Source organism: Natrix helvetica, assembly GCF_964273705.1.
Source record: "Natrix helvetica genome assembly, chromosome: 13".
Classification (NCBI taxonomy): Eukaryota; Metazoa; Chordata; class Lepidosauria; order Squamata; family Natricidae; genus Natrix; species Natrix helvetica.
Window position 1 is genome coordinate 8,162,148 of NC_138557.1, and position 26,827 is coordinate 8,188,974.

A 26,827-nucleotide genomic window follows, 5' to 3' on the forward strand; every position below is an offset into this window, starting at 1 on the left:
CCCCAAAATTGCAGTTTTTACAAGCCCAGTTAAATCAAGCGTGTGCCTGAAAGCAAACGTCACACCTACCCGTTTGATTAAATCTCATCACCGAACTAAGTAACGTCATCAATGCTACAAGGGCAAACCCCACTCCCTTCTAGCACTGATGATGTTATCTAGCTGGGTAATAAAAGAGCTGCAAGAATACAGTCCGATTCAGGGAGCCTATTCACACCTGCAGAGGCATGAGAAACTGGCTCTGGGACAGCACATTTCAGAGGATACCAAATTTTGGGTTTTTCCCTGTGGAAGATTGCCTTCACGATTTATACCACCTTCTCCTTGTGTTTGGGTTTTAATCTTTGCTGTGGTCTTCTTGCTGCAAGCAAGAAATTCAAGGCTGCAGAGCAAGGTGAAAACTACAAACAACAGTTTTCTATACAAATTCCTGAGTTTCCTTCTGGGGAAAAGTGGAATGTTGGGACAAGGGTGACCTCTTTTTATTTTTATTTTCCTTTTGCTCACGTACTGACTTCTGTTGCTTAGACAAGGGGAAGTGAGCTTAGGAACCCACTTGGAGTCCAGTTACCTCCTTGCCCACAGATTAAAATGTCAACTGAAACGATGGCTTTGTGAAAATGAACTGATCTTTCCCGTTTCCTGAACTAGGAAATGAACCTGAGGTTTTCTCTGCCTGGAAAGCAGGTCCCTTCCCCTGAGAGAGGTCCCCTTTCACAAACACATTTTGAGGCATTCATCATTGTCAGTGGCAATACACCGCACAACTAAGACGGTCCATTGCTTAGGAGGAGCGAAGTCACCTTAGATCCAATTAACAATCCATAAAGGTGAGGTAACTTGAGCAGATCTCTGCCTACCCCACTCTTTTCCTTTCTGAAAAAATAATTCTGGATTTATTAGAATTGAATCTAAGGTTTTCTGCCTCTAAAGAAAAGTTTTGCTGCTGTTTTCTCCCTCCCTCCCTCCCTCCCTCCCTCCCTCCCACTTCCTCTCTCCATCTCTCTCCTCTCCTCTGCTTTCCTATCTCTCTCCTCTCTCTCCCTCTCTCCTCTCTTCTCTCTTTCTCTCTTTTCTTCCTTCTTTCTTTCTTTCTTTCTTCTTTCTTTCTTTCTTTCTTTCTTTCTTTCTTTTCTCTCTCTCTCTCTCCCTCTCCCTCTCCCTCTTTCCCTGATTGTGATGAGCAGAGCACTTTACCCTCCACTGATAAATTACGGGGGAGGAAATTTGGCTACACATTTATTTATTTTTTCCATGTTGGGTGGGGGAAATATCATGGCACCCCCATCAGTTTTTCACACAACCTGGCAGTGGGTGATGCTTGTAGAGACAAAGAGGTAGGTTTTCTCACACAGAGGAAAACATCCTCCTCAAAATAAATAAAATACTCCAGGAATTTAATCCGTTGACACGGCGGTCAGTTAGCTGGAACCTTCTTCTGAGATTTACCTCTTCGTTAGATCCCCAAATAGCCTTTTCTTTACAGAGGCACTTCCTGGTAGAGTCAGATGGCTGAAAGAATCTCACAGCGATCATTCAATTCAATGTTATTGTAATTTTGCGGTCTGAAAAACCCAGAAGGAAATAGGTTAGGAGAGTAGTGTGATTTTTATTTGCATAATGACATGGGGCGAGGATTGGAGCAGGCAGTTTCTGCTCTGCTTATCATAACAGAAAGAACAGAGAGAGAATCATAGAATAACAGAGTTGGAAGGGCCCTTGGAGGTCTTCTAGTCTAACCCCTTGCTTAGGCAGGAAACCCTACACCACTTCTGTATAGATTCCAGGAACGTAATTGGAACTGATCTCTGTGTTCTGTTTTATCATGCACGAAGTCACCAACTGTCCTCAGTCCTCAGTAATGCCGTTAAGGAAGCTGAGAACATTTTAGTTCAGAGCAACCAAGCAGGGACATGTTGACATATGAAATCCGCCTTTTCAGAACGCAAAAACACAGACAAAACATATGTGGTTAATGGCTTAACTTGTGGCCAGGTTATTCAACAAATCATGGCAAAATAAACAATCCTGTGCTCCAGCCGCTATCGATGCCATTACCTTTCCACAGCTTTTAATCTTCAGTATAAAGTACAAAGCAGCATGCTAGAAAGATATGCTCTCTATACAATAGCAAGTTATATAGGTGAATTATATTTGCATATATTTCTTCTTAGGTATATGCAAGCATTTCCTCATCAAACCTGATTGAGGCCATGCTTTTGGGAAGAGGAAGAACTGCTAAAACATATTTTCATGCTTGCACTACAATTTTTAGATATTGGGGCCACAACAGGCAAAAACACACACACACAAAGTCAGCAAAAGCATCAAGGGGGCTGGAACTTGAGCCCTGGCGAAGAATATTGGAAATGTGGCAAAATCATCTATATATATTTTTAAAATGGCTGTATGTGTGTGTATGGAACACCTTGAGCAATTTCAATCGAACTTGGTACACAGATAACTTACTCTCTGGAAAAAAATACTGTGGGGGTAAGACATCCCTAACACCCCTCGGGGTGTGTGTGTTCTATTAAGATACAGCCTGTTGTGCCTTAAAATGATTTCTACTGTACTACCGTAAAATGAATTCTACTGTACAGCACAGTGGAGTTGCCATGGTAACGGCTTCACAGTACTCCACAAGGGTGCTCTCTTTGGTAAAGGGGAAAATCCGACATTAGAAATTACGTTTGGTCCGGACATTTTCCCCTTATAAATAAATACCCGAGCAACGCCGGATTATCGGCTAGATTTGGCTTTAGCACAAATCCCAAAAGCAGCTCTTCTTTTTCTTTTTCTTCTTACCTTTTTATACAATAGACAGTTCCCCCGATTAACAGCAGTATGAGAAAAATGGAACCCAAGGTCAAACAAGCAATTTCCCAGCCTTGAAATGGAGCTGTGGAAAAAGAGGAAAAAATAGTATTATATACTTTATTCATTAAACATGAAACTCAGCCAACTGAACATTCAAAAATGCATCACAAATACCACTGACTGGTGCTAATGGTTGATACGGTTTGCTGCCAGCATCCTAGGTATCAACCAAGTACCTTCTTAAAATATAAGATGTTCCGAGTAGCGGAGGTTTTTTTGCAGTTCCGCCGGTGTTATTGCAGGAAGCTGCAATTTGTTGATGTATCTTGTAAAATTCTTGGACATGGTGCCAAGTGCTCCGATGACAATGGGTATCACTGTTACATGCTTCATCCATAACCGTGTAGTTTTGATGGCCAGGTTGCAATATTTCATGATTTTTTTCTAGTGCTTTTTCTTCAACTCTGGCATCTCCAGGAACAGCGATATCAATAAACTGTACACTTCGGCCCTCTACAACCGGGATATCTGGCGTGTTGTGCTCCAAATTATTATTATTATTATTATTATTATTATTATTATTATTATTATTATTATCATCATCATCATCATCATCATCATCATCATCATCATCATCATCATCATCATCATCATTATTATATAGATGTACTGAGCTTTTCAGAATATTGCTAGGTGGGACTATCTCATTTCTGAATGAATAGTTTTAGTACAGAATAAAATGCCATATATTTTAAAACAGTCACGAGGTTTCTAAATCTAGTTAATCTAAATCGCATGATCTAGTTTATTTTCAATTCAGAGCATTGGGGGGAAAAAAGACCCTTCATTCATAATTAGATCCTCGGGGTTTTTCTCTATAAAATTATTTTTAAAAATCCATAAAAACAAGTGATTAATTAGGATTGCAGCCACCAAAATCTTTGGTCACTACCTGACCGGCTCACCTTTAGGTATTGGTACCACTTCACTAGAAGATGCGCAGGGTGCACTATTTCTGAGGAATATCCCATCTACAGAAAATGTGTGGGAAGGTAAGGAGAATTTCTGTTGCCATTGGATAAGGAGCTGCCACTCTTCCGGTGACCTGGCCAGCATCCGACCGGACAGTTTCAATGTGGTCTCAGAGCAGGTGAAATTCAGTTCTGTGGAAAGACAAGAAAGATGAATAGCTAATCGGGCTCGAAAGATGAGGCCCACCCGTGAAGGTCCAATTAAACTGATTTATTGTGTCATGGCTCAGTGGTTAGAGATGCTGAGCTTGCCAGCTGGAAAGCTGGCAGCCTGGGTTCAAGACCCAAACTCTGCATGGTGGGATGAGTTCCTGTTATTTGCTTCAGCTCCTGCCCACCTAACAGATCGAAAGCATGCAATGTGAGTAGATAAATAGGTATCACTCCATGGGGAGTGATTAGTAGCTTCCTTCATCCTTATTGTTTGGCTTTTCTGTCAGGGAATGATGGGCACAGATCTATATTAAAATCTGGCCCACCAGAGATTCCCCATTTTAGCTTGAAAAGTTCAGAAACAGAGGTCCAGATTGAAAGCAATAACATTATTTACACCGGCCATGCCTTTTCCAGCATGGATGTATTGTCCCTAGATATTTCAATTCAAGAATCAATATCTATTGCTATTTTTTAAAAGTTGTGTCGGGCACAAACCTTTCAGAGCACAGAGAGAGATGGCACATAGACAGGAATCTTCCATGGATCTCACTAGTGTCTGCTGGAAGTGAGCTTGTAGCTGTGGATTTTGAAGCCAGAAGGAACAGTCTACCAAGAGAAGAATAGCCATCTTAAGCACCTGATTCTGGGCAACATACCACATTTATTTATATATAAAAATAAAGAACAATGTAAAAACCATACATTAAAAACGTATTAAGAAAATCAACATTGGTGTAATGGTGAAAGCACCAGGCTAGAGAATGGGAGATCATGAGTCCTAATCCCACTTTAGTCATGAGATTGGGTAACTCTGAGCCAGTCACTGTTCTTCAACCCCAGGAAGAAAGCAAGGGCAAATCAATACAATACAATACAATACAATACAATACAATACAATACAATACAATACAATACAATACAATACAATACAATAGCAGAGTTGGAAGGGACCTTGGAGGTCTTCTAGTCCAACCCCCTGCCTAGGCTGGAAACCCTATACAGTTTCAGACAAATAGCTATCCAACATCTTCTTAAAGACTTCCAGTGTTGGGGCATTCACAACTTCTGGAGGCAACTTCTGTTCCACTGATTAATTGTTTTCACTGTCAGGAAATTTTTCCTCAGTTCTAAGTTGCTTCTCTCCTTGATTAGTTTCCACCCATTGCTTCTTGTTCTACCCTCAGGTGCCTTGGAGAATAGTTTGACTCCCTCTTCTTTGTGGCAACCCCTGAGATGTTGGAACTCTGCTATCATGTCTCCCCTAGTCCTTCTTTCTCTTAAGCTAAACATACCTAGTTCCTGCAACCGTTCTTCATATGTTTTAGCCTCCAGTCCCCTAATCCTCTTTGTTGCTCTTCTCTGCACTCTTTCTAGACTCTCCACATCTTTTTTACATCGTGGCGACCAGAACTGAATGCAGTATTCCAAGTGTGGCCTTACCAAGGCATTATAAAGTGGTATTAACACTTCACGTGATCTTGATCAATTCTGAAAAACCTTGCCAAGAAAACTGCAAGAACTAGTGGTCCATGCAGTCGCCAGGAGTCAAAAACTGACTTAAAGGCAAACAAAAAAAAAAAATAAACAATCCACCACACTAAAAACTAGTATTGGGGTTTTGACATGACACAACTTTTTTCTTGGTTGTGTCTGCCACAGGTATAGTAGCATCATGCCTCCTTCTGGGAAAAGAATCAAGTTGTCAGGCCCCAAAATCAAGAATGACATGTGGCAGTTCTTCCAAGCTGAGCCCATTGACAAAAATCTTGACACACTGAGAATTCTACTATCTGTATTGACAATATACTCGGGGAACTATTAGGGAGAGGCTGTCCTCACCCTCTTTCTCTCACACATTATATCTGGGCTGCTTCTCACTCTTCTGGAATGCACTCCCTCCCTCCTGGAAATCCAGCTCCTCTCTACATTCCATCACCTCCCTACATTCCATCACATTCCATCATTGTGGACTTCAATTCCCAGAATCCCTCAGCCACCATGTATGGACTTCAACTCCCAGAATCACTCAGCTACCATGTGTGGACTTCAATTCCCAGAATCCCTCAGCAACCATGTGTGGACTTCAGCTCCCAGAATCCCTCAGCTACTATGTGTGGAATTCAACTCCCAGAATCCCTCAGCTACCATTTGTCAGTCCCCAACCATGTGGTGATTCTTCCAGGGTGATTTCTTTATTGTTTCACACCTATAGACAAAATCTTGCCAGACTGAAGACTCTACTGTCTGCATTTACAATATAGTCTGGGAAGTGTTGAGGAGAAGCTGTCCTCACCCTCTTTCTCTCACACAGGATATCTGTACTGCATTGCCTCTTACTCCGATGGACTGCAGGCCTCCCTGCTCAAGATCTGTGTCCCCACTACATTGGAACACACAAGAGATAACTTCATTCTTCCAGATGCACGCGAGACAAAAAAGAACCACTTACTTGGTGTCCATAGGCACATCCTAAGATCCAAGGACAGAGACTCTTGAGGACAACTGTTCTCCATCCCTGGGGTGGGGTTGGAGATGAGAAAGTTTTCCTTGCAAAAAGGGCAGTAACTCAATGACCAGATTCTGCAAGGAAACAAAAAGCAAACACAAAACATTTCTAGCAAGCAAAACATTACATGCGGACCAAACATTTACAGGCAGATATCACAAGGATAGTTCTAGGGAACTATTTCAATAGATGCGGTTAAGACACCGGGCTTGTAGACTGGAAGGTTGGCAGTTTGAGCACCACGTGATGGAGTGACCCCCTGTTCTGGCCCAGCTCCTGCCCACCTAGCAGTTCGAAAGCAGGCAAACGTGAGTAGATAAATAGGTACCACTTCAGTGGGACGATAACAGTGTTCCGTACATCTCAGCATATAGTTGTCCTGGCCACATGACCACGGAAATGTCTTCAGACAACGCTGGATCACATGGCTAGGAAACAGATGAGTACTCCCCCTAGAGTTGGACACAACTGGATGTGTTGTGGCCCACCAGCAGCCAGCACGGCTGGCAGCAGATTCGGACAGTGAGGAAGTTGGGTAGGAACATGGGTCAGTCCTGGAGTCTGGGGAAGGCTCTGATGAGGGCTCTGTGTCGGAGGCAGAGAGGGGGCCAGGGCCGTATGCCAGTTATCAGCTGCCTTCAGAGGCAGACATCAGTGAGGCAGAAGAACAGCTGGAGCCTATTCCCAGTGTGCGCATGCACAGAGTTGCCAGATGAAGGGAACAGCTGAGAAATCAGGGTTGCCTTGAGAGTAAATCCACAAGTGGACGATGAATGGCCCCTCCCAGAGGAAATAAAAGAGGAGCGAAAGGGGAGTGGAGTTTGCAGGAGACAATTAGTTCGCTTCATTGGTTCGTGACTCTCGGAGACTCCTTGCCAGGTTTTGCAGATATCGGTCTGGCAGCTCTCCAAGCCTGATAAGGTCTGTGACCATAAATCCTCCCTTGAAAGACTTTGCTGAATGAGCAGAATTCACAGTCAATTAATAAAAGGTTTTTTCTTTTTTTTTGTCGGGACAAGGAGTTTGCTGCATGCTCTTGGGAAGCCTTGCTCAGAGCAGGATGGGGGAAACATTTATCGCACCTTTAATGGTATGTGAGAACGACCTTGCGAGAAGGAGGAAGAGAGGCAACCGAGCCCACAGAAGAAATGTGGGTGTGGCAAAGTCGCAGAAGGGACCTTCCCTAGTTTTTACAGAAAGAAATGCAGAATAGGAGTACAAGTAGCAAGACTCTGTAGGAATACAAGATGTTCACCTTTCTCTTTTCCCAGACATAGAGGGTATTTGAGTGACTACACCAGGGTTCCATGTCCAACTATCTTCCAGTTTCTCAGCAATATTTGAAGTGCCATATTGAAGTCGTACTTTCCGGCTGAATAGGGCTACAGTTAGGCTCTCCTGCTTCGGGAACGGGCGATTCCAGAGAGTGGGCATCACCAACTGCTCTGGAAAGAAACGGGATAAAATTCAATTACATTTTTTTTAAAAAAAGATTTTTTTATTAATTAATTAAATTAATTAATTTAACACTTAATTTTATTAAGCGTTAAAAAAGCAGTAAAGTAAATAGCATAGGGAGAAATGTATTGATTTGTAATTGCTATTAGAAAGAAGAGGACGTTCCTGTTTGTACTGTATTGTGTAAATGTAGTGTACGTCTAAGTTTGGTGCGTGTGCGTGTGTGTATTTTGTATGTTTGTAAATAAATAAAAATATTTTTTAAAAAGCAGTAAAGTATTTATTTAAGAAAGTGTACACGACCGCCCCATGCACTCTAAGTGACTCCGGGCGGCTTACAAAGATTAAAATATCTCATGTTGTGTGGGTGTGGGTTTATGTGTGTGTATATATATATATATATATATATAAACAATAAACAGTCATTGCTGATTAGGAAAACGCCAGCTATTTGGAACGACAACGCATTCAGCTTCAAACAGAACTGATTTTAAAAATTTCCCCTCTCAACAAACTAAATCCATCTGAATCCTTCTAATGTAGAGGGTCATTGAAGACACAGATAAACCTTCAAGTAGCCTCAACGACCCTCTAAAAGGATGCAAATGACCAGCTGTCTGCAAGGAATGTAAACCCTTCCATTCCCCACCATCCCGTCAGAACTGAAGAAGCTTCTTGGATGAGAAGCGAAACGTCTTCAAAAGAAAAACCACAAAATCCAGCTGCCTCTTAAAAAAAAGAAAAAAGGACCTTTGGGGCTTCTGGGAAGAGTTTATCAGGACCAGCAACATACCATCAGGCTTATCGCTTTGGGACACTGGTCCTGGCATGACGACAAAAAGACCCTCGCTTCCAAATTTTCCTTGCAGGTGGATGCTGTTGTAAGGCCGGTTATGTTTTCCAAAGAAGTGCAATGTGTATTTTTTCAAGCTGTCTCCGGGCTCCCCTTTCAGCTCAATGAACTTGTATAGAAGAGAGTCGTTGGCTAGGCCCACTTCGTTAATGACGGCTGAAGAATCATGGATCACTTCTCTGGAGAGATTCAAGTTGAAGGACACGCAAGAGTTTTCCCCAAGAGGCGTTATTTCAGTCATCTGGGAGATGGGCAAAAGAAAGCACCCAGAAAGCATATGAATCTTCAACGTTCATTTCCTTTAAAGTTCATTTTTAAATTTCTAACAGCTTCCCCCATCTAATCACGCTGTCGAGTTACCGTATGATATTTTTGAAACTTAACCCTGGGGGGAAAAAAAATCTAAGAGCCGGAATTTATTTCATTTAATTATCCCCCATTTCAAAGCCAGTCAACTCTTTGGGAACTCCAGAGAGTTTAGCGATAAAAAGAGAAACAATAATATAGAAAAAGAAATTGTGATTGAGCAGAAGGACAAAACACCTGATTGCAAACCAAGCATAACTAAAACGGGCTTGAAAACTATGCCGTTCCACGCCTGGGAGAACAAACAGGTTTTGTAGCTTCCCGAACATCATAAGAATGGGAGATGCATGAATAACATTGGGGAGGGTATTGTCTAGTGGTTAAAGCACCAGGCTAGAAAGCAGGAGACTGTGAGTTCAAATCCCACCTTAATCAGGAAAGCCAGCTGGCCAACTTTGAGCCAATCACCAGGAGACGGTGAGTTCTAGTCCTGCCTTAGCCACGAAAGCCAAGAGGGAGACTCTGGGCCAATCACAAGGAGATTGTGAGTTTTAATTCTGCTTTAGCCATGAAAACCAGCTGGGTAACATTTGGGCCAGTCTCTTTTCCTTAGACTAACCTGCTTCCTATTTTGTTATGGGGAAGAAGAAGACGTGTCGGATTAGTTCACTGCCTTGGGTTGTTCGTAAAAAATAAGAAAAGCAAGATATTGGTGGCGCAGTGGTTGGAGTGCAGCCAAGCAGGCTATTTCTGCTGACTGCCGGCTTACTGCTGGCTACCTGCAATTTGGCAGTTCAAATCCCTCCAGGCTCAAGGTTGACTCAGCCTTCCGTCCTTCCGAGGTGGATAAAATGAGGACTCAGATTATTGGGGGCAAGAGACTGACTCTGTAAACCGCTTAGAAGCGGCATATAAGTGCTATTGCCATTAGGAGCCCTGGTGATGCAGTGGTATGAATGCAGTCTTGCAGACTAACTGTGCCCACTGCCAGGAGTTCGATCCTGATCCTGGCTTGAGGTTTGTCTCAGCCTTCCATCCTTCCGAGGCTGGTAAAATGAGGACCCAGATTGTTGGGGGCCGTAGGCTGACTCTGTAAAACCGTTTAGAGAGAACTGTAAAGCACCGTAAAGCAGTATATAAGTCTAAGTGCCATTGTTACAGAAATAAATAAACACGAATAGATGAGACCAACATGTTCCACCTGCTCTAGGATCTTCCTTCGATCAACAGTCAGCGAGATGTTTCTGAGAGATTCACTCGTGTGTAATAAGCAACCCATTTAACCTAATTCTCAGGTTTGCTGACACATTATTTCTGAATGCCAACACAATCAAAACCCTAGTGGAATAAAACTCAAAATCTAATACAGCCCACATCCTGTTTCCTTCCGGAAAACCCCGCTAGGAGGACCCACACTCAGTAACCGCTAAGCTCATCCTACCTCCATCAGCTGTGGATCAAGTTGATGAATGAGTGATTCTGCTAGAATGGTGACGCGGAAGGGCTGGAGTTGGGACAGTTGTCAGATATCATGTGGCTGTAGCTAACCCCTCCACGAGCTGCTCAATATGGTTTACAGCAGGGGTCTCCAACCTTCGCCACTTTAAGACTTGTAGATCAACTCCCAGAATTCCCTAACCAAGCATGAAGTTGAAATCAACAAATCTTAAAGTTGACAAGTTTGGAGATCCCCAGTTTCCATTATAGCAGTAGCACTTAGACTTATATACCGCTTCACAGTGCTTTACAGCCCTCTCTAAGCGGTTTACAGAGTCAGCATATTGTCTCCCAACAATCTGGTTCTTCATTTTACCCACCTTGGAAGGACGGAAGGCTGAGTCAACCTTGAGCCAGTCAGGATCGAACTCCAGACTGCAGGCAGAGTTTGCCTGCAGTACCACATTCTAACCACTGCACCACTAGGAGTCCTATTGCAACACCCAATCAACTACAGCAATAGCAAAAGCACTTAGACTTATATACCGCTTCACAGTGCTTTACAGCCCTCTCTAAGCGGTTTACAGAGTCAGTATATTTGCCCCCAACGATCTGGGGGCAAGCCACCTTGGAAGGACAGAGGTTTGAGTCAACCTTGAGCTGGTGAGACTCAAACTGCTGGCAGTTGGCAGAATCAGCCTGCAATACCGCATTTTAACCACTGTGCACCATGGAAGGAAGCGAGGGAAGGAGGGAGGGAGGAAGGAAAATAGCAATAGCACTTATATACCGGTTCATAATGCTTTTACAGCCCTCTGTAACAGGTTTACAGAGTCAGCCTACTGCCCCCAACAATCTGGGTCCTCATTTTACCCACCTCAGAAGGACGGAAGGACGAATCAACCTTGAGCCTGGTGAAATTCGATCTGCCAAACTGCCGGCAGACGGCAGTCAGCAAAAAGTAGCCTGCAGTACTGCACCCTAACTACTGCTCCTCATAACAGATATCATCACATATATCATTAGCCCAGTCAATTATGGTTGACTCAACGACCTACGCTAAAGCAAATTGGAGCTTGGTGTGTTTGATAAACATAACCAAGATGGAGTAAAAAAAAAAAAAAAAAGCAAGCCGAAATGGACCCTTGGCTGATCTCTGTGGCTCCTCTTACTCAACCCTTCCGCCATTTTACCTGGAAGCTCTTAGGATCTCTGGGCTTCAGGCTGAGGCATCGGCTGATGGACTCGTCCTCGGTGCTATGAGAGTCATTTTCATGGAGGACATGCTGCCCAGGAGTGAGAAGAGCCACGAGCTTGTCCGCTTTCTCTGCACCGCGGGCTCGGTACACCACGGCATCAACCAACCCGTCGACGGTCACCTGCATGTTGTTTTTATAGGCAGGGTTGGTGTTGCGGTAGAGCCCCACGGCGTCTACGCCATTTTGGATGGTGGCAGCTGGCAAAAGGAGCGAGGGCTTGGGGGTCACTCCAGCACTCCCTACCAGGAAGTAGCCCCACTCGTTGGTTGAGTAGCCCGTCAGGTTCAAGACCTGGTAAGCTAAGTTGTTCTTGCCGTTGTACAGAACGAGCCAGTAATTCTTGAGTGAAAATGGTGCATGTCCTGGGTAGAAGAGCTCAATGTATTCCGTGTCTTCTCGAGAGCCAGGATTGTCCGCGTTGATTTCGTTGATAAGCAACTCCAGGGCTGGAGTTGGAGGCTCTCCAGTTGTCTGTGGTTCTTCTGAAGTTACATCTAAAGGTAAAGGTAAAGGTTTCCCTCGTTCATATGTGCTAGTCATTCCGGACTCTATGTGCTAGTCATTCCGGACTCTATGTCCTAGTCATTCCGGACTCTATGTGCTAGTCATTCCGGACTCTATGTCCTAGTCATTCCGGACTCTATGTGAGTCATTCCGGACTCTATGTGCTAGTCATTCCGGACTCTATGTGCTAGTCATTCCGGACTCTATGTGAGTCATTCCGGACTCTATGTCCTAGTCATTCCGGACTCTATGTGCTAGTCATTCCGGACTCTATGTGCTAGTCATTCCGGACTCTATGTGCTAGTCATTCCGGACTCTATGTGCTAGTCATTCCGGACTCTATGTGCTAGTCATTCCGGACTCTATGTGCTAGTCATTCCGGACTCTATGTGCTAGTCATTCCGGACTCTATGTGCTAGTCATTCCGGACTCTATGTCCTAGTCATTCCGGACTCTATGTGCTAGTCATTCCGGACTCTATGTGCTAGTCATTCCGGACTCTATGTGCTAGTCATTCCGGACTCTATGTGCTAGTCATTCCGGACTCTATGTGCTAGTCATTCCGGACTCTATGTGCTAGTCATTCCGGACTCTATGTGCTAGTCATTCCGGACTCTATGTGCTAGTCATTCCGGACTCTATGTCCTAGTCATTCCGGACTCTATGTGCTAGTCATTCCGGACTCTATGTGCTAGTCATTCCGGACTCTATGTGCTAGTCATTCCGGACTCTATGTGCTAGTCATTCCGGACTCTATGTCCTAGTCATTCCGGACTCTATGTGCTAGTCATTCCAGACTCTATGTCCTAGTCATTCTGGACTCTATGTGCTAGTCATTCCGGACTACCATACCTGGAGGTGTGCCTGTCCCATCTGCATTGCTTGAACAAGTCTTCATCGCCATACTGTTGTTCTGGTTTCCAAAACGAAACCGTTCTTCACTCTTCTCCATCATCGAGAGGGACTGCAACTCACGGTCCAGCTGGTCTGTTGACCGGGCACTCAAGAGGGCAGTGAAAGCCATTTCTCTGCCTTCACAGGTTAAAACAGGATCTGTGTTACGAGAGGAGCGAAAGGCAAATCTCATTGTTGGTCTTCATCTGTACAAATTTCTTTCCCAAATAACTTTCACTACCTATTAGCATCGATCTGAATCTCTTTTAAATTTCATTTCATGTCTTCTTTTTTTTTTTTTTACAGTTTGTGACCTATACTCAACACACACGAGAAGATCAGGGAGTAACCCAAAGCATAAAACAGTTAATAAACGCAAACGGCTGTTTCATCAACTGATTTATTATATTCAGACTATTCGTTTACACAATTCAATGAACCAGCCAACTGATCTTCTTCTCTGCCACAGATTAAGCCATGAAAGAACACCAACAAATCTTCTTTCCCTTTTTTTTTCAGTCATTGTGTTACGACATTTTCCACACATTTGTTCGTTTATCCAATGATGTCTGTCTTAACTGCCTTTGTGAGCTTGGTAAGGGTCTTAAGATAAAGGTAAAGGTTCCCCTCGCACATATGTGCTAGTCGTTCCCAACTTTAGGGGATGGTGCTCATCTCTGTTTCAAAGCCGACGAGCCAGCGCTGTCCGAAGACGTATCTGTGGTCATGTGGCCGGCATGACTAAACACTGAAGGCACATGGAACGTTGTTACTTTCCCACCAAAAGTGGTTCTATTTTTCTACTTGCATTTTTACATGCTTTTGAACTGCTAGGTTGGCAGAAACTGGGACAAGTAACAGGAGGTCACTCCGTTAAGCGGCGCTAGGGATTCAAACCGCTGAACTGCCAATCTTTCTGATCGATAAGCTCAGGGTCTTAGCCACTGAGCCACCGTGTCTCAAGTAAGGATCTTACTGGAGGGTTTTGTAAAAACCTGGAACCATCGTCTTCATTGGCTCTTTCTGTGCTTTTTTTAAACCACAGGGGTTGAAGCACTCCGAGAGAAATGTACCATGCAGCTTACCTTTGAAATACGCTGGGGAAAAACTGCAGTTGCATCGTTTCTCCAGAGACTGAGCCAAAGCTCTCTGTATCGTGCTTTCGTCCTGAGGTTTTAGTTGGCAATCTTACAAAAGGGAGAAAGATGAAAGGAAGAGATAAGAGATATAAGGTTAATAAGGCTTTGATCTCTACTTGGTTTGCTTAATGCGTTTACACCCTCCCTCTCGGGTGCAAAGGATCAGGACCTTTGCAGTTAATAGAATCTGCATTAACAGAATCTTGCAAGTCTGAAAGTAGGATAGCACAGCACAGCATAGCGAATAGAATAGCACAGCACAGCATAGAATAGAGAACAGAACAGAACAGCATAAAATAGAGAACAGAACAGAGAATAGAATAGAATATAGAATATAGAATATAGAATATAGAATATAGAATATAGAATATAGAATATAGAATATAGAATATAGAATATAGAATATAGAATATAGAATATAGAATATAGAATATAGAATATAGAATATATAGAGTGGAGTGGAGTGGAGTGGAATAGGAGTAGAGTAGACTAGAATAGGAATAGGAACAGAGAATAGAATAGAAAACAGAACAGAGAATATAGAATATATAGAGTGGAGTGGAGTGGAATAGGAGTAGAGTAGAGTAGACTAGAACAGGAATAGGAATAGGAACAGAGAAGAGAATAGAAAACAGAACAGAGAATAGAATATAGAATATAGAATATATAGAGTAGAGTGGAGTAGAATAGGAGTAGAGTAGAGTAGAGTAGAAAGGAATAGGAATAGGAATAGGAACAGAGAAGAGAAGAGAGTAACTTTATTGTCACTTTGAATGTCACTTTGATTTCTATTCTAAATCTTCCTCAGTCTCTTTTACAGCCTGAGAAACTAGGGAGGGTCCCTTCTGAACCCCTTGCCTGATCCATTATCTAGCTGAGGGTTATGCTGCCTCTTATCTGACTGTTCCCTTGGTAGCATCTCTTGGCCTCTTCCCCCAAGGTCTTTCCCATTAACTTATCACAGTACGTTTGGTGCAATCCCATGCTTCAATTCACCCATTCCCCCACTGTCCCCAGGTAGCGCTTACCTGTTACCTGAAAACAAAAGGAAACTTTTTGGCTAAAGCGCATCTTCGGGCAGTCGTTGAACTGCAAAGGTGTGGGCTTGGTGAGGGCGTAAGAGGAGGAATCGCGGGAGATGGAGCAGCAGAGGCACCGGCTGACAGATGCACCAGCCGCCTGGGATCTGATAAAAATTGTCGGAGGGGAAGAAAAAGTTCCATCATTAATCAAAGGGAAAGGCCGGAAGAATATATTGGAAGCAGAGAAATGGCCAAAATAATTTTAATACAGGTAGACTTCGACTGTATTACCCTGCCAACAAAAGTGCACATAGTCAAGGCTGTGGTTTTCCCAGTTGCAATGTGTGGCTGTGAAAGTTGGACCATAAGGAAGGCTGAGCACCAAAGAATGGAGGCCTTTGAACTCTGGTGCTGGAGAAGACTCCTGCGAGTCCCTTGGACTGCAAGGCGATCCAACCGGTCAGTCCTAGAGGAGATCAACCCTGACTGCTCTTTAGAAGGCCAGATCCTGAAGAGGAAACTCAAAGGAAGTTTGAGAAGGAAGGACTCCCTGGGGAAGAGCCTCATGCTGGGAATGATGGAGGGCAGAAGAAGGAGGGGACGACAGAGAAGGAGGGGGCTGGATGCAGTCACCAAAGCAGTTGGCATGAGCTTAAATGGACTCCAGAGGATGGTAGAGGACAGGAAGGCCTGGAGGGACATTGTCCATGGGGTCGCGATGGGTCGGACACGACTTCGCAACTAACAACAACAACAATTCAGCCAACAGGTAAATCAGACTATTGAATGGATCAAAGATAGCAGTACAACTTCCCTGGGGGTTTTCCTGATTGTTGTGCTGTGCCATAAATGCATATTTGTACCTCCACCAAATAGCAATTCTCACATTTCTTTGTGCCCCTCATTTCCTAGTCCTAACATTTGGGAATCTGTTTCGGCATGCCCCAGGTTTTCTGCAAGGGTTCACAGAACATTTCAACTTGCATCCCACTTCCTTACTGTTTGCTCACGTAGAAGGGAGGCTTCCCAGGGGTCAAGATGTCCAGCGGCTCCGAACCCAGCTGCTCCACCGTTGTGTACACCAAGGCATCCAGAAGGGCTGGTGTCGACGTGATTCTGGAGCCCACCACAAAGTGGCTGATGGACCCGCCATAGAGGGCAATGGCGTTGGTTCCTGCTTTGAGAAGGGAGGTGCTGGAATTCTGGCGGAAAGTGAAATTCTGAAAGTGAGCTGCGCCCCCTGAAAGAAAGAGAACCTTTGGTAGCATGATTAAAGGATGCCTATATAGGTACAGCTAGTCCTCAACTTACGACTGCAATGGAGCCCAACATTTCCGTTACTAAGTGAGACATTTGTTAGCTTTGCCTTTCTTGCTGCATTGGTTAAGTGAATCCTTGCGTTGTTAAGTTAGCAACACAGTTGTTAAGCGAATCTGGCTTCCCCACTGACTTTGCTCATTAAAGGTAAAGGTAAAGGTTCCCCTTGCACATATGTGCTAGTCGTTCCTGACTCTAGGGGGCGGTGCTCATCTCCGTTTCAAAGCCGAAGAGCCAGCACTGTCCAAAGACGTCTCCGTGGTCATTGGGCCGGCATGACTAAATGCCAAAAGTGCATGGAACGCTGTTGCCTGCCCACCAAAGGTGGTTCCTTTTTTTCTACTTGCATTTTTTTAATGTGCTTTCGAACTGCTAGGTTGGCAGAAGCTGGGACAAGTAATGGGAGCTCACTCCGTTACGCGGTGCTAGGGATTCGAACCGCCGAACTGCAGACCTTTCTGATCAACAAGAAGGTCGCAAAAGGGGATTAGATGACCCCAGGTCAGGGCGACCGTCATAAATATGAACCAGTTGCTAAATGGCCGAATTCTGATCCCATGACCATGGGGATGCCACAAGCCACAAGTCTCATGGTCCTAAAGTCACTTTTTTCACTGTCATTATCAATTTGAACAGTTACTAAACAAATGGTTGTAAATCAAGGATTACAGAGAGTTCTCAATTTACAACCACTTTGGGGGTGGGGGGGCAGAATTTCCTAATATGTTATATGAGCTAGCCAATGGCTATTGATCCTAGTGGCGAATGGATCCTATGTCAGAAACTGGACAAATAGATATAGACAAAGTATCTAGCTCTACCTGGAGTTTTGGACAGTCCTGAACCCAACAGAAGTAACCCATCAGGAGACGTTTCACCCTTGACCTCCATGACAGAGTAGATCTTTTGGGTGCTTCCTTCCACCAGCACCAGCACCAGGTCCTTCACCTCTACGGAAGGGTGGCCTTGGAGCTCCACAAACTCAGCATCACCAGGAGAGGAGGCCAACTTAACCTCATTGATCAGCACAACAGAAGCGTTCAGCTGTGAGAAAGGAATGCAGTGGTTATCTGAGCCTGGAGTTGGTGTCCCTAGTTGGAAGAACCTTTGAGAATCCATCCCTTGGCACCTCTCCAGAGACTCATCGTCGGTGGTCCGGAAAAAAGGGTCCTCCAAGAAAGGTTCTGTGTCAGGGGTCAGAACGCGAACCAACTCATCTGCTTTGTCCCTTTTGTTAGATTTATGAACCAAAGCATCTACCAAATTTTCATTGTTTACAGGCATGCCTACGTACAAGTTCGATCTCCCAAAATAGAGAGCAATTGCATCCGGCCCATTCTGGATGAGGCCCTTCGAGAGGACGATAGCTGGCCTTGGGACAAGGTTGCCAGACCCAACCAGGAGAAAGCCCTGGTCATCTGTGGAAAGAAGGCCAAGATCCAAGACTTTGTAGGCTACGTTTCCCTTCCCGTTGTAAAGGACTAAATGATATCCCCGCAAAGAGACTCTTCGTCCGCTGACGTGGTAGAGTTCCAAATACTCCATGGTGTCCTCTCCTGGATTATCTGCATTGACCTCATTGATCAGGAGGGTCGTCTTCATCTTTTGGCCATTGATGAGGTTCTGTGAATTCCCTTCACGTAACCAGAAGCACAGGAGGAGCAGAGATGCACAGATCAAACCAGATCCCATGGCGACGGCAGAGACGAGCTATTCTTCAGCAGCTAAATAATCTGATCCACTTTCCAAGAGGTCTGGAGAAAACAGAAGAGGAAAATAGCTGGGGAAAAACCACAAATGGGATTCCAAGCAATAAAATTATCCCACCATCACAACCAACAATGATGAATGCCCAAAGATACAGACACCTCAAATCCAAACAAGAATGAGAAGGAAGTCCAGTACTCTTCTGCAGTTATGTTCCTTACATTTTCCCTTTTATAATCTTATCTTTTCCATTAGTAGGAAAAAAAAACCCAGAAAATAAGAAGACGGGTACTTTCCTTGTAAATCATTGCCAACCTGCCAATAACCTTATCTTGGAAACAGTAATTAATATTGCATACCAATAAAGTATAATATACAGTTTCTCTTCCTTTTCAATCTTCTTATTCCTCCAAAGAAAGAATTGCCAGTCCATGGCAAAGTGGAGAGGGAATAACAAGTTTTTCCCCGAACCCCATAACTCTGCTAAACAAATAATTCCCGCAACACTGACAAATTATTTACTAAGTCTGCACTACTATTAATCTTCTTATCTTCCTATCACCCATCTCCTCCCACGTATGACTGTATGACTGTAACTTTGCTGCTTGTATCCTTATGTTTTCTTGTATGGTTTAATTGCTTATTTATACCCTATGACTAACATTAGGTGTTCTACCTTATTATTCATGACGAAAGTATCTTTTCTTTTAACTACACTGAAAGCATATGCACCAAAGACAAATTCCTTGTGTGTCCAATCACACTTGGCCAATAAAGAATTCTATTCTGTTCTATTCTATTCTATTCTATTCTATTCTATTCTATTCTATACTATTCTATTCTATTCCATATTCTACTTTATTATACTCTACTCTACATTCTATTCTATTCCATTCCATTCCATATTCTATTCTATTCTGTTCTATTCCATATTCTATTCTATTCTGTTCTATTCTATTCTATTCTACTCAATTCTATTCTACTCTATATTCTATTCTACTCTACTCTACTCTACTCTACTCTATATTCTATTCTATTCTATTCTATTCTATTCTATTCTATTCTACATTCTATTCTATTCTACTCTACTCTACTCTACTCTACTCTATTCTACTCTACTTTCTATTCTATTCTATTCTACTCTACTCTACTCTACTCTATTTGCTTAGGGGGAAAGTATTTCTAAAAAAATTGCATGTCTGAGAAATGCATTCAGTCCCTATTGCTTGGATTTCATATCAGTAGTCCTCAATTTACGATTCCAACTGAGCCCAAAGTTCCTGTTGCTAAGCGACACAGTTGCAAATTTCACCCCATTTTACGACTTTTATTGCCATCATTGTTAAGTTAATCCCTGCTGTTAAGTCAGTAACACGGTTCTTAAGTGAATCTGGAACCTTTACCTAAACATACCACTAAATTTAACCGAGTCCTGTCCTTACAGCTGATTTGTATCATATCATTAATCTTATACTTTACAGGGGCTATTTACAAGACAATATAATGGGTCAATATTGTTATAACGCTGAAAGATTCATACATAATTTTTCATTGCCTCAGGTTATCTGTTATTTCCATTTATTTAATAAAGCACAATAAACTCAGTCAACTTAGCTGGCCAAACTTCCCTTCCACATTATGTCAAAATATTTACTTAACGATGGTTGGTAATAAGCTATAATTGGCAAGACCACATCTGCTAAGCCCTACACGGTCATTCCCAAACCTTATTCAAGGAGAGAAGCAACCTAGACACCAAGGAGACATTTATTGACAGTGAGAATAATTAACCAGTGGAACAGCTTGCCTCCAGAAGTTGTAAATGCTGCAACACTGGAAGTTTTTAAGAAGAGATTGGATAATCATTTGTCTGAAACGGTATAGGGTTTCTTGCCTGAGCAGCGGGTTGAACTAGAAGACCTCCAAGGCCCCTTCCCACTCTGCTATTCTATTCTATTCTATTCTATTCTATTCTATTCTATTCTATGTCTGAAATGGTGTAGGTTTCCTGCCTGAGCAGGGGGTTGGACTAGAAGACCTTCAAGGTCCCTTCCCACTCTGTTATTCTATTCTATTCTATTCTATTCTATTCTATCCATTTGTCTGAAATGGTGTAGGTTTCCTGCCTGAGCAGGGGGTTGGACTAGAAGACCTCCAAGGTCCCTTCCCACTCTGTTATTCTATTCTATTATTCTATTCCATTCTATTATATTCTATTCAAACCATTTGTCTGAAATGGTGTAGGTTTCCTGCCTGAGCAGGGGGTTGGACTAGAAGACCTCCAAGGTCCCTCCCAACTCTGTTATTCTATTCCAGCTATGGTTAACCTTTTTGCCATCGCGTGCCAAAAGCGGGAGGGGGAGCAGGGGGGGAGGTCAGGCACACGTGTGCCCACACCCATAATTCTATACGTCCTCCCCCGTGCATGTGCGTGCCCCCCACGCATGTACACGTGACCCCCTGCCCTCCCCCTGCTTTTGGCACGCAAAGGCACGGTTTACTTATTTTTTGCTCTCTGGAGGCTTCAGGGAAGCTTCCTGAAGCCTCCGGAGGGCGAAAAACGGCCCTATGGGCAACCCGGAAGTCCGTTTCTGAACTTCCGGTTTGCAAGTTGGCTTGTTTTTCGTCTTCTGGTGGCTTCAGGGAAGCCTCCGGAGGGCGAAAAACGGCCAAAAATGAAGGCCGAAATCAGCTGCTGGCCAGCGAGCACATGTGCTCTAGAGCTAACAGGGCAGCCTTGCGTACCCTTTGAAATGGCTCGGTGTGCCACAGATTGGCCTCACAGTTCTATTCCATTCTAATTCCACAAAGACAAATAAACACACTTACAGTGAGGTGACCGGATAAAATAACTGATTTGATGTTGCTGTCATTTAAACAGTTTTAATATTAGAACATGAATGAGTTGCCTACCAGAAAAACGTAGGTGAGTTTCCTGGTGTTTTTTTTTTTAAACCTACTATAGAAACTGTGGTTTACACCCAAAAGATTGTATCTTGTAGAGATATCTTCCACTTTGACCACAGCTTGGATAAGCTCATTTCCTGTTACTGGTGAGAATAGCTTTTAAATGAAGAATGTGTTTTATGTACAAGTGGGTAAGAGAGGAAAAACACTTCACAAAACGCAATTCTAGCAGCTTGTCACATTAAAACTCATGGTTGCTAAAACTTTCCACTAAAGTTGTCAGAAATCTTAACTGCTAAAGCTTTCTTTTCTCCACTAAGTACACAGTTCAGCTTCCTGGAATGTATCCCTGGGTGTGTGATTTTCTTAACGGCTTCGATTTTTGTTTCCTTTCTTGCTGCATTGAGCTATTAAGCTATAAGACCATCTGAGCTATTAAGGAGGAAGTTTGCGTTTCAAGTTTTATTCTGCCTTGGATAACCCTTTTTTTCCTGCAATCTTTGCCCTGTCAAAACCAAGGGAACAGCACAATATTTACCTACCTGTCAAGTTAATTGGAAGGTGGGAAAGACCACAATATTAAAATCAAAAGTGGATCTTCCATAAAACCAGAAATACGCTACTGCAGTCACTGTTAGGTATTCATTTCCTGAAACAGCAAAGAACAGAAAATAAAGAAGCACTACTAGGTTGGGCAGAGATTATTTTGCACTAACACAGAAGAGTGATGTTCATCAACCTACCACCATTACAGTCTGGACCCTTGATCTTAACAAATCTTGTTTAGAGTAGAGTAGAGTAGAGTAGAGTAGAGTAGAGTAGAGTAGAGTAGAGTAGAGTAGGAGTGGAGTGGAGTGGAGTGGAGTGGAGTGGAGTGGAGTGGAGTGGAGCGGAGCGGAGCAGAGTAGAGTAGAGTAGAGTAGAGTAACGTATAATAGAACAGAACAGAATTTTTTATTGGCCAAGTGTGATTCACACACAAGAAATTTATCGCCAGTGCATAAGCTGTCAGTGTACATACAAGCAACAAACTGATAGGTTATATAGCATAGATATAGCATATAGCATAGATCACCGTGTCAACAAAAGTGTGTATAGTCAAGGCTATGGTTTTCCCAGTTGCAATGGATGGCTGTGAAGGTTGGACCATGAGCGTCAAAGAATGGAGGCCTTTGAACTCTGGTGCTGGAGAAGACTCCTGCATTGAGTCCCTTGGACTGCAAGGCGATCCAACCGATCAGTCCTAGAGGAGATCAACCCTGACTGCTCTTTAGAAGGCCAGATCCTGAAGAGGAAACTCAAAGACTTTGGCCAACTAATGAGAAGGAAGAAGGACTCCCTGGAGAAGAGCCTCATGCTGGGAAAGATGGAGGGCAAAAGAAGAAGGGGACGACGGAGAAGGAGGTTGCTGGATGGAGTCATTGAAGCAGTCGGTGGGAGCTTGAATGGACTCCGGAGGATGGTAGAGGACTCCTGTCCTAGGCCTGGAGGAACATTGTCCATCGAGTCGCAATGGGTCGGGCACGACTTCGCAAGAGTAGACTAGATTAGAGTAATATACATTCTGCACTGCTAATCTTAACAAATCCTATCAGAGCAGATTAGAATTAGAATAGCAATCTACCACAGTCTTGCTCTGCTGTTCTTAACAAATCTTGTAAGATGGGATAGGATAGGATAGGACAGGACAGGACAGAACAGAACAGAGCTTACCTATCTACCCCTGTCTGCATCGTTGATCTTAACAAATCTTGCAGAACTGTTGCATTGATCTGCTAGATATCGTTGTGAGAGAAAGAAATAAAAAAAAAACCTCAATGCGCTGAACTAGGATTGGTAACACTTGGGCACACAGCACTTGTGGGAAGCCTCCATTGTCTTCAAAGACCTATGAGTCAAGTCTCTGCCAATCAACACAGCAGCTGTGTTTTATTAACTCAAGGCAAGGGTGAAGGGTGACAATTAACCCTGGTTGGCTTTCAGGATGGGTCAAACGATTCCTACGGCAGAAGCTTGCAGTCGGGATTTTCCCTTGAAAGTTTAAATCACTGTATTTTTAAACGGGTGAGTTCAAGCCACAGCAAAGCAAAGCAAAAACAAAGCAAAATAAAGCGAAGCGAAGCAAAAGCACAGAATGTCTTAGCCTAACATTTAAATATAGTCACTCTCCCCCCATTCTAACCTTCTGGGAGAAAGTGAGGGGGCTTTATATTTATTACTTATCAGATGGTTATCTTGCTTTTATTATTATTTTTTTAATAAATATGAAGTTGTCTCATACTCCTTCTTCCTCCTATCTTCCCCACAACAACAACCCTGTGAGGTGGGTTGATATGAGGGAGAATGGTTGGCCCAAACTTCATCCAGCTAGCTTTCATGGCTAAGGTGGGACTAGAACTCCCAGTCTCCTGGTGACTGGCCCAAAGTCACCCAGCTGACTTTCATGGCTAAGGTGGCACTAGAACTCCCAGTCTCCTGGTGATTGGCCAAAGTTACCCATCTGGCTTTGCACCTAAGGCAGAACTAGAACTCATTGTCTCCTAGTGATTGGCCCAAAGTCATCCAGCTGGCTTTCATGGCCAAGGTGGGACTAGAACTCCCAGTCTCCTGGTGATTGGCCCAAAGTCACCCAATCGACTTTCATGGCTAAGGTGGGACTAGAACTCCCAGTCTCCTGGTGATTGGCCCAAAGTCAACCAGCCGACTTTCATGGCTAAGGTGGGACTAGAACTCCCAGTCTCCTGGTGATTGGCCAAAGTTACCCATCTGGTTTTGCACCTAAGGCGGAACTAGAACTCATTGTCTCCTAGTGATTGGCCCAAAGTCACCCAGCTGGCTTTCATGGCCAAGGTGGGACTAGAACTCCCAGTCTCCTGGTGATTGGCCCAAAGTTACCCATCTGGTTTTTATGCCTAAGGTAGGAGTAAAACTCACCATCTCCTGGTTCCTAGCCTGATTAACCCTGGTAAATAAATAAACAAAAAAATTTTTTTAAATAAAAATAAATACAAATAATTAAGCAACCTGAACAACAACAAACACTAAAGGACACCTTTTCTTTCGTTCGTACATCAAAAGAAAAGCAATCGGGCCATTTCCACCCATCCTTGCCCAGCTATGAAACAGAAGGTTTTGTCTGTAGCACCCCAAGCCATGGTTTGTTTAACTATGATTTAAATAAGCTCCAGGCAGCTGGGTTTGCCTAGCACCCCGGCCCACAACCAGAGCTGGCATTTCAGAAGCAAAAGTCCCAGCCGAGCCGCTTAACTCAAGGGCAAAAGAAGAAATGTCAGCATCTTCCGTTTTTCTCCCCGGTTCCCTCGGCTCAGCCCAGCCCAGCCCCCCCCCCCCCCCTGCAAATGCAAAGGCTGATCGGAGGAAGCTCTTTGGAAAGAGGAAACATGCAAGGAAAAATAAGAAAGAAGAGACAAAGGCCTTTCCTTTCCTTCCTTTCCCCTCCCTTCATCTCTTTTTCCTTTCCTTTCCTTCATCTCTTTTTCTTATCCTTTCCTTCCCCTCTCTTCATCTCTTTCTCCTTCCCTTCCCTTCATCTTTTTCCTTTCCTTTTCTTCATCTTTTTCCTTTCCATTCCTTTCCTTCCCTTCATTTCTTTTTCTTTTCCTTCCCTTCCCTTCCCTTCCCCTCCCTTCATCTCTTTTTCCTTCCCTTCCCTTCATCTCTTTTTCCTTCCCTTCCCTTCATCTCTTTTTCCTTTCCTTCCCTTCATCTCTTTTTCCTTTCCTTTCCTTCTCCTTCCTTCCCTCCTTCCTTCCTTCTTTCCTGTCTGTCTGTCTGTCTGTCTGTCTGTCTGTCCGTCCGTCCGTCCGTCCATCCATCCCTTTCCCCCTTCTCTTCTTACCTTTCTCGCTTGAAGGAGAAAAGCGCGCAACCAAGGAAAGAAGAACCGTCCGCACGCAACCCTTCTCCGGGGCAAGGAAAGGCTTGCCAGGCGTCGCAAGGCGCATCTCGCTCAGGTTTCTACTGCGCGCCCTGCCCACCGCCGCTCCGCCTCCGGCCAGCGCATCCCACTCGCGGCTGGCAGTTCCACGCCCAAGAGCTTCCACGCCAAGCGAGGTCCGAGAAAAACTCCGGGCTGCCTGTCTACCTACCTACCTACCTCGCGGGCTCTGTCTGGGGAGTCTCCAGCTGCAAACGCCTGGAGATGTATTTGGGACGGGGGGGGGGAGCGAGAGGAGGCGCCTTGATCCCCCTTTTTCCAAAATCTGGGCCTGGGGGGGGGGGGGCTTAAATCGGGATTTTCCCTTAAGGATTAAATCCCAGGGTTGTTTTTTTTAAATTCTTTCTTTCCTAATTTGGGCTTGGCCATGAAAAGACATTTTCTGCATGTTTAGCTCTGCCTGTGGAGGAAGTCAGTGGGAAACGGGTGGGGGTCCTGATCCCACTGCAAACACGCGGGGGGGGGGGTTTCTCCTGAATGTACTTTATTGCACGTAGATGGGGGGGGGGGTCTGGAAGGAGCAACGGGTGGCCATGAAGGGGCAGCAAAGAGCAGGCAGCCCCCCCCCCCAGGGGGGTGTCATCGGGAGCTTTATATGTTAAAATTTGAAGAAAGGGTCGAAAACTTAACAGGAGCTTAATATGCAGAATAAAGAGAGGGGGAAAGGAATAAAAACAAAGCTAGAAGTGTAGAAGGAAAAAAAGGGACTTCAGACTTCCTTTTACAGCACATCAAAGCATAAACGTAAAGTTGTTGTTAGTTGCGAAGTCGTGTCCAACCCATCGCAACTCCATGGACAACGTTCCTCCAGGCCTTCCTGTCCTCTACCATCCTCTGGAGTCCATCTAAGCTCACGCGGTGACTCCATCCAGCCACCTCATTCTCTGCCGTCCCCTTCTTTTTTAGCCCTCAATCTTTCCCAGCATGAGGCTCTTCTCCAGGGAGTCCTTCGTCCTTCTCATTAGTTGGCCAAAGTCTTTGAGTTTCCTCTTCGGGATCTGGCCTTCTAAAGAACAATAAATGTAAACAATCCACCCCTAGGTATTTTAGAAATTTAGAGCAGGGAATATATGTAGTTCGTGGTTGAATTGAGGCATCCTTGGTACTCTCTAAACTTGGCGGTTTTCATGCAGATGTTACATTAACCACCTCATCAGTGCTGCAGGGCATAATAACATAATGCAACCCTCCTTCCTTTATAGCACTGATGAGGTTACCTAGTTTGGTAATGAAACATTTGCAAGAAAACCACCAAACTCAGACAGAGGCAAGAGTAGGAAATGACCAGGCTAAATCTGAGGGAGGGATCAAACGTGTCATTAGTCTTGAGTCCTTTCGTGCCTACAAGAGATCTAAATCTATCCCTCCTTGAATTCCATTGACTCTTATCTATCTCCTATTTGCTTTGACCATTAGCAGTTCAGATTCTTGTAGAGAGTAAAGGTAAAGGTAAAAGTTCCCCTCGCACATATGTGCTAGTTGACTAGTTCCCAACACTAGGGGGCGGTGCTCATCTCAGTTTCAAAGACGAAGAGCAGCGCTGTCCGAAGACG

At 44.0% G+C, this 26,827-nt stretch overlaps 2 protein-coding genes across 4 annotated transcripts in view; one reads left to right on the forward strand and one right to left on the reverse strand.

Moving 5' to 3' along the window:
- LOC309398746 (lysosomal dipeptide transporter MFSD1-like) overlaps positions 1-26,827 on the forward strand; it is a 332,444-nt gene that overhangs the window by 195,731 nt on the left and 109,886 nt on the right. The window lies entirely within an intron of this gene.
- LOC309398736 (uncharacterized protein) lies at positions 1,100-25,414 on the reverse strand. Of its 3 annotated transcripts, none has more exons than XM_081965898.1 (15): positions 25,176-25,414; positions 21,859-21,965; positions 17,524-18,456; positions 16,385-16,625; positions 15,392-15,549; positions 14,310-14,411; positions 13,183-13,383; positions 11,761-12,320; positions 8,765-9,065; positions 7,769-7,958; positions 6,457-6,587; positions 4,503-4,613; positions 3,786-3,983; positions 2,809-2,902; positions 1,100-1,565 (listed from the first exon to the last, which is right to left on the reverse strand). In XM_081965898.1, the coding sequence occupies exons 3-15, from the start codon at positions 18,392-18,394 to the stop codon at positions 1,505-1,507; spliced, it is 3,219 nt and encodes a 1,072-aa protein (XP_081822024.1). In that variant the 5' UTR covers positions 18,395-18,456; positions 21,859-21,965; positions 25,176-25,414; the 3' UTR covers positions 1,100-1,504. The 3 variants fall into 3 exon arrangements, with proteins under 3 accessions (XP_081822024.1, XP_081822025.1, XP_081822026.1); XM_081965899.1 differs by lacking the exon at positions 25,176-25,414 and adding an exon at positions 24,251-24,600; XM_081965900.1 differs by lacking the exon at positions 21,859-21,965.

Coding starts and splice junctions, on each gene's coding strand:
- LOC309398736 (XM_081965900.1), bottom strand. CDS start 18,394: ATGGGATCTGGTTTGATCTGTGCATCTCTGCTCCTCCTGTGCTTCTGG. Junction 16,626..17,523: donor AGGACTGTCCAAAACTCCAG/GTAGAGCTAGAT, acceptor TCTTTCTTTCAG/GGGGCGCAGCTCACTTTCAG. Junction 1,566..2,808: donor ACTGTCTATTGTATAAAAAG/GTAAGAAGAAAA, acceptor TGGGTTTTTCAG/ACCGCAAAATTACAATAACA.